The sequence below is a fragment of the Topomyia yanbarensis genome, chromosome 2 (assembly GCF_030247195.1).
Source record: "Topomyia yanbarensis strain Yona2022 chromosome 2, ASM3024719v1, whole genome shotgun sequence".
Classification (NCBI taxonomy): domain Eukaryota; kingdom Metazoa; phylum Arthropoda; class Insecta; order Diptera; family Culicidae; genus Topomyia; species Topomyia yanbarensis.
Window position 1 is genome coordinate 287,216,551 of NC_080671.1, and position 7,962 is coordinate 287,224,512.

At 44.2% G+C, this 7,962-nt stretch overlaps 2 protein-coding genes across 2 annotated transcripts; both read left to right on the forward strand.

The window, feature by feature from the left end:
* The first annotated feature begins 201 nt into the window (after positions 1-201).
* On the forward strand, positions 202-2,595 carry LOC131680399 (uncharacterized). The gene has a single exon (XM_058961113.1). It carries the CDS (start codon positions 202-204, stop codon positions 2,593-2,595), a length of 2,394 nt encoding a protein of 797 aa, XP_058817096.1.
* Positions 2,596-2,961: 366 nt separating this feature from the next.
* On the forward strand, positions 2,962-5,671 carry LOC131680400 (uncharacterized). Its single transcript, XM_058961115.1, has 2 exons — positions 2,962-4,766; positions 4,897-5,671. The coding sequence occupies exons 1-2, from the start codon at positions 2,962-2,964 to the stop codon at positions 5,669-5,671; spliced, it is 2,580 nt and encodes an 859-aa protein (XP_058817098.1).
* Positions 5,672-7,962: the final 2,291 nt, after the last annotated feature.

Sequence of the window (7,962 nt, forward strand, 5' to 3'; positions counted from 1 at the left end):
TGGTCCTTCGAACCGGATTCGCGAAGAGTTTCGTCGTGAACCGCGTTATCTCGATCATTTTCCGTGTTGTGTGCGTTGGCCCCGTTTCTCGCCGAAAAGGCCATTAGTGGTACTGCTAATCCGTGACACAGTGATCGTACAAAATCACACTGTGAGAACAAAGGTGTCTATAGTGAACTTTAGTGCGCGAATTTAATGACGATGGAAAAGCTCATTCGTGAGCGAAAATCACTTGAGCCGCGACTCAAACGCGTGTCCGATTCAGTGCTAAAATTCAAGCCAGAAACGGCTGAAAAAGTCGATGTGCAAACAGAATTGGACGCGCTCCATGATATTTGGGCTGCTTATTGTTCAGTGCACAAAAGAATTTTGGATGCTAGTACGAACGACGAAATGTATGATGACGCCATTGAGCGACTGTGCCAATTCGAAGAGGCGTATATCACGCTGAAAAATCGTTTATTAAAGATTCTAAAAAATATTAAAAATCGTGATAGCCTTGCAGAAATACATTCGTCGTCCCAAAATGACGTTATAAATCAACTCGCTCAACAACAGGCCGAGTTTCTTCGCATGATGGCTGCTAAAATGGCGCCCGTATCTGGTGAAAATTCTACGGCACCTAATTTTACTCCAGCGCAAATGCCGTCGTCAGACCTAAAGTTGCCTCGAATGAATTTGCCTGTATTTTGTGGTAATTATCTCGAGTGGCAGTCCTTTATCGATCTATTCCAAAGCATGGTTGATCAAAATCCATCGCTAAAGGATAGTCAAAAATTATATTTCCTTAAGACTAATCTGTCTGGTGAGGCTGCTTCGCTCATTTCGCACCTCAAGATTGAAAACGCAAATTACGCGCCTGCCTTGCTAAAGCTGAGATCACGCTACGACAAGCCGCTCGAAATTGCTCACAAACACATTGAACGCTTTCTAAGCCAACCAGCCTTGACATCAGCATCTGCTCACGGCTTACGTTCATTGCACGACGTTTCAGACGAGGTCGTTCGAGCCCTTCAAGCCATGCACAGGGAGGATCGCGACACGTGGCTTCTATTCATTCTTGTAGAAAAATTGGATCATGAGACTAAGCAGCTATGGTGTCAAAGGGCGGCTGATATGCCAGAAGCGGAGATCACACTAAAATCTTTTCTCAGTTTCATCGAATCACGTAGCTTTGCTCTGCAATCAGCACACCCAGCAAGGCAACGGACGGTTGCTACCTACAAGCCTCCCGTGAAACCACAGTACAGAGGAGCCGCAACTTTCGTCGCAACCAATACATCGTTAAATTGCGACGTCTGCGGAAAATCATCACATCCAATCTACCAATGCGGTAAGTTCATGCACATGAGCACCGAGGAAAGATTAGCTACTGTCAGCAAACAAAGGTTATGTCGCAATTGTTTGAGGAAGCACCCCGGTGAAACGTGCAAATCTGGAAACTGCAGAAAATGTGGTTTACACCACCATACCCTGCTGCACAACGCTCTTGAGCCACCAAATTTTCAACAAACTCCGTCAAAATCGTACACTGCTCATGCTAGTGGTAATCCGGCCGCCCAATCGCTGATTTCGGCCCTTGATTTAGCCACTAATATTGATGCCTCCAATGTTCTGCTTGCCACTGTTGCCATCAACGTTTTGGACAAACACGGACGACCACACGCCTGTCGCGCTGTTTTGGATTGCGCGTCCCAAGTTAGCTTCATCAGCGAGAGCTTTTCTAACGAACTCGGCCTGGATCTGGTGGAAGCAGACATGGACTTAGAAGGAATATCATCCACTCCTGCACACGCAGACAAATGCGTGCAAATTATCATTGCATCCCGATGCTCGGACTATCGCACTACCGTTCCATGTATGGTGCTAGAAAGGATCACTAAAACACTACCTGTAAAGCAAGCTAATATCGACGGTTGGCCAATTCCTTCCTCCATCAACCTTGCTGATCCTCTGTTTCATCGCCCTGGTAAGATCAACGTCCTGCTCGGCATTGAACTTTTCTTTCAGCTGCTCGAACCTGGCAAAATTACCCTCAGCACCGATGACAGCTTCCCCACTTTGCAAAACACCAAATTAGGGTGGGTGGTTGCTGGTCGTTATCGAGATACCAGCGTTTTGCCGCAGAGTAAAATTTCAACGTGTTTTTTGACGTCAACTGATGAAAACCTTTGCCAGCAATTGCGACGCTTTTGGGAGCTTGAGGAGTACGTTGAAACTTCATCTCATCTCAGTGAGGAGGAAAAACTGTGCGAAGAATATTTTCTCAAACATACCGTTCGTGATGCCAGCGGGAAGTTTACAGTTCGGTTACCATTTCTGCACCCCCCGAGTCAACTTGGCGACTCGAGGCAAATGGCTGAGAAACGTTTGAGCCACATCGAGCGAAAATTACATCGAAACCCTCAACTCAAGCACGAATATCATGCCTTTCTTCGGGAGTACCTCGAACTCGGGCATATGACGCTTGCTGAGTGCCCAGCACCCAAAGGTAGCGTATATCTCCCCCATCATTGTGTAGTCAAAGAAGCCAGTTCTACCACAAAACGTCGCGTCGTCTTTGACGCCTCAGCGAAGACGACCAGCACTAAATAACTTAATGACGTGCTTATGGCCGGGCCCGTTCTACAAGACTCGTTGGTCAACATTCTTTTTCGGTTTCGTTTGCCGGCATTTGTGGTCACCGGTGATATAAAACAAATGTATCGTATGGTTGAAATCCACGAAGCGGATCGTGATTTTCAACGGATCCTTTGGCGATGGTCGAGCGATGAACCGGTAAGCGAGTATCGGCTGAATACTGTCACATACGGAACCAAAAGTGCATCGTATTTGGCGACAAAATGTGTACAGCAACTGTTGGAATCGCACAGACAATAGCATCCGACGGCGGTTGAGAAAGCAGAAAAGGGAACCTACGTGGACGATGTTCTGACTGGCGCTGATTCCGAAGAAGAAGCCATGCTACTACGACAGCAGTTATCAACGATTTTTGCCTCCGGTGGATTCTACTTGCGGAAGTGGGCATCAAACAGCGCAGCAGTGCTCGACGGTGTTCCAGCCGCCGACCTCGAAATGCAAACATCGATTGAAATCAACGATACACGCACTATCAAGGCCCTCGGCATCCACTGGCAGCCGTGCAGCGACCAGTTCCAGTTTTCAAACATACCGAACAAGATCTTTCAGCCCACTAAGCAGACCATGCTTTCTCAAATCGCCAGTATTTTCGACCCGCTTGGACTATTGGCCCCGATCGTCGTGAAAGCAAAGATGGTCATGCAACAATTGTGGGAGCTGAAGGTGGCCTGGGATGAAACTCCCCCCGGTAAGTTAGTTCAACATTGGTTAGTGTTTGTGCAAAGCCTTTCCGATCTCAATTCATTGCAGGTACCTCGTCGAGTAATCGGCACGCAGGGAGCATCGCGATATTACCTGCACGGCTACAGTGATGCATCCGAGCGAGCCATGGGAGCGTGCATCTACATCCGAGCCATTGACAACGACGGTAACACATCATCGCATCTTTTGTGTGCGAAATCTCGGACTGCACCGATCGGCAACGGACGAACAACGCTGCCCCGTTTGGAGTTATGTGCAGCTGTCATCCTCTCCCGACTGATGGTGAACATGAAGACCGCACTCGCATTGTCCTTTCACGAAATGCGAGCTTATTCGGATTCAACGGTGGCACTGGCATGGATTGCTGGTGGTGCTTCAAGGTGGAAGACTTTCATTGCCAATCGAGTGGCAGAAATAACCACCCATCTTCCTGCAATCAACTGGCAACACGTGGACACGCACCATAACCCAGCCGACCTGATTTCAAGAGGAGTTTCGCCAGACAAAATAATTAAGAATTCGCTTTGGTGGCATGGCCCGACCTGGTGCGGCTCTAATGATGGTGGGGACAACCTGCCCATTGTTGGTCTTAATGCTGCTCAGCAACGACAGGTAGATAGGGAGCAACGCATTGCAACAACCGTGTATCTAGCTGTTTATGAGAACAACTTTCTCGACGAGATGCTGAACAGGTACTACCCGAATATGCAGCTTCTTTTGCGCATCACCGCTCGTACACTGCGCTTTCGCCACCGAGCCAATAGAGTGGAATCCCGTTTAACGCCGCTCGAAATTGATAACGCAATGCAAATCTTCGTCAGGCACGTTCAGAATCAACACTATGGTAAGGAGATCAACCAACTTGATAAGAATCGTGACGTCAATTGCACCAGCTCTCTTTGCCAACTTAAACCGTTCTTGGATAAAAATCATCTGCTCAGGGTGGGCGGCAGACTGCAACTATCAGATCTCAGCTACGATACGAGACATCCGATCTTGTTGCCTCACAATTCAGTTCTCACTGCACTTGTTCTTCACCACGAGCACCATGCGCAACTTCATTGTGGTCCACAATCGCTTTTGGCAGCAGTACGCAGACGTTTTTGGATCACTCGTGGGACGAGTGCAGCCCGGAAGATCTGTCGAGCATGCGTTGAATGCGTTCGAGCGAAGCCTGTACCAGTTCATCAGCTCATGGGACAGCTTCCAGAGGACCGCTTGAAGCCACTACCACCCTTTTCCATCACCGGCATTGACTACGCTGGGCCCGTCAACATCATCGGTCGTCGAACCCGTGGTGCTGCGGCCACTAAGGGCTACATCGCCCTGTTCGTATGCTTTTCAACGCGAGCCGTGCATTTAGAAGCAGTTACCGACCTCAGCACGACTGCCTTCATCGCCGCTTTCACTCGCTTTAGCAGTCGGTACGGATTACCAAACAAAATCTATTCGGACAACGCCCAAGTAACAATTGAAGTTTTATAGCACGCTACAAGTGCAATCTAAGTTTTATGAGTGGCTATAAAACTACATTAAAACCTAAATTGTTACTAGGGCGCTACTAACCTTCGGGGAGCGGCATGGAAGTTTCGAGAACTATATCAACAGATCAACACAACAGAGAGTGACGACGAGATTGTTTATTTTTTTCACCAACAAAGGCATCCAGTGGATGTTCATTCCTGCCCGGTCGCCTCACCACGGGGGACTGTGGGAAGCTGGCATCAAGGTTGCGAAAGGCTTCCTGTGTAAGCTCGGAGGTGACGCTCGTTTCACGTTCGAGGAGCTGAGTACCGTTCTCGCACAAGTAGCAGCCTGCATGAACTCTCGTCCGATCACTCCACTCTCCAATGATCCCAACGAGCCACAACCTCTCACGCCGGCGCACTTTCTCATTGGGCGCCAACTAAACAGTGTTCCTGAGATAAACCAGTTGGAGCGTGAGGTTGGATCCCTAAATAGGCAGTATGTTCAACGAGTCAGCCAAGAATTCAGATCTCGGTGGCAGTCCGAGTACGTACTATCTCTTCAGCGTATGACGAAATGGAAGCGAGCGGCACGGAATCTTTCAGTGGGTGATTTTGTCCTTTTAGTCACCGACAACGAAAAACCCAAGCAATGGCCAATGGGTCGAGTCGTGGATGTGTTCCCATGGCCCGACGAACACGTTAGGGTGGTTGAAATTAAGACGACAAACGGTACTACCCGGCGGGATGTGAGAAGAGTCCGGCGCATCCCTTTGGAGGACGACGAGTACGTGCCCGGACGAAATGGCGTGGAAATTCCTAGACGTAATTTGGTGGGCGGCTTATGTCGTGGCCTGATTTAAGAGCACTCCCCACATCATGCGTGTGACTGTAAACACTATTATGGAACTTTCCGAATGTAGAGAGAAATTTATGAAAAATGACGATTTCCATTCGATTCTAGCAGGTTCTGATCGATTTTGATGAGCATTTGATTTTTGTTGTATGACCAATTTTATGTATAGGTCAAATGTTTAAAAACAGTAATTTAAGGTCAAGATAGCATCATTTTGAAACCGCCAATTTCGGAGGTTTAGTATCTTCGATGAGTTTTACAAACGTTAAACAGCGCAACATTTGTTAAAATAATTTTGACGGTATATCGTCCAAGAAGTATGTATGGTGAATTTTCTCAGGTTAATATTCATGACTACAATAAAGTCTCAACAAATTCGCTAAAAACACGAATTCTGTTACTATTTTCTGAAAAATTAATTCTGCATGATTTTAAAGCTTCAAAAATTACGGTTTCGGAATTATGCCGTTTGGACAGTAAGATCGATTTTCACCAAACCCCCACCAAACCGAATTTCTGGCTTCGCCGCTGACTTCAAGTAAGTAGAAACAAATTCGTTCTACACTCGTTCACAAGAAACTTCTTCGAATGCTGAATATCTATTATAACACATTGAAACCCCGATTTTATCAGCCAAATATGAACATATGTTTGATGGGCTTTAGCAGACGAACAAGACTGAATTCGAGTAAATCTTTTCTTAAGCATGTTTTCCTTATCATGAAGATATGCGAAATTTGCGAAAATAAATAGTTCATCATAATCAGAAATAGTTATCAGACTACATCAAGGGACGAGGAGAATATTTTAACAGATTCAGTTTATTATATTATTAGTCAATGTCCCCATTTTGTCAGCCTAAAATACACCATGAGATTGATAAAAATGGGTCTTTATTGTATGTATTATTCACTGTTTTTCACATTAATAGGTACATTTCATTTTTGGAGATTTTTTTATTGCATCGAGCTACAACAATTTTTAGGTAGTTTTCAAAGGGTTATTTTATAGACTTCTTCCAAAATTTGGCGAACCTATTCCAATTCGTATACCGTATTTTTCCTACACAATATTACGAAAGCTTATTAAACCATTTTTCCTAATAAGTTTGTGAAAATTATAAACTATTTGAAATTTTTTAATAGTTTTATTTTTATTTAACCGTGATTTTTTAATAAATAGTGACCATAGCTTCACAACGTAGTCTATTTTTCATGGCTTGCGGTGAGCACGATCTCTCGAATTGCTGAGCTGAAAATTATGGAATAGAAATTAATTTTTAGTATTCTTTACAGACCCGCTGGTGCCCTAAGACGATTTCGCTAGATTTTCAGAGCACTGTGCACCCAGTGCATTAACGCAAGTGACGGAAGGTTATCGAAAAGTTTCGTGAAAATGAAAATTCCAGTAATGATGATGATTTTTCCGAACGGTTCGTTTTCGTGAGGTTTTTATTTGTTCTTTGGCATTAGGATCAGCGATAATATAAAGTCGGAAGTCGCCTTTAAAAAAGTCGATGTCGAAGTAAAATTTGAAACTATGCACGCATGCACTTCAGAGATAGCGTGATATCAGGAGCTGCGATTTCATTTCAACGCTTTTTTGTGAAAAGGGCGATACTTACAAATGTAAACATAGGGCTTTTTTCATACATGCGAATGAGGGCTTTGAAACGCAACAAATTAACCTAAAAATTTTGATTCTACGATATTGCTTTCTTAAACTACAGCAAAAAATACAACGGGCGAAACTGTATTTTTGTTTGTTTATTTAAAGTTTCGCCCGCGATACTTCAATGCTGATAGGTGAGACCGAAAAAGTAAACAATCGCCAAAGGGGCGATACTATCATTTTGTCAATTTCAATAGCAAAAACAAATTTTAATTTAATAATTTCTAATACTTTAAGAAGTTTTGGGTTTCGATCACTGAATCATGCAATCTAGGATGTAAAAAACACAATAGTTCTTAAATAGGAAATAAAACCAAGTCTGGAAATATTCACTGTTGATTTTCTTTGAATGGTATCACTGCTAGTATCGCCCTTTTCAAGAAAAAGCGTTGATTTCTTAGTTCTCAGTCGCGTTGGAAATTTGAGTAAAGTATAAACTTCAAATCGATTCAACAAAAAAAAATTCGATTTTTTGGCTCAGTACAATATATAACCCCTTTAGGAAAATTCAGTTTTCCCACCACAATATAGATATTTTATTAACAGAGCATTAACAATAACTCGTTGGTATGTCTATTTTATGGGCCATTTTTTCGCTTTCCCATTGATTTGGTTTGAGATTTCTAG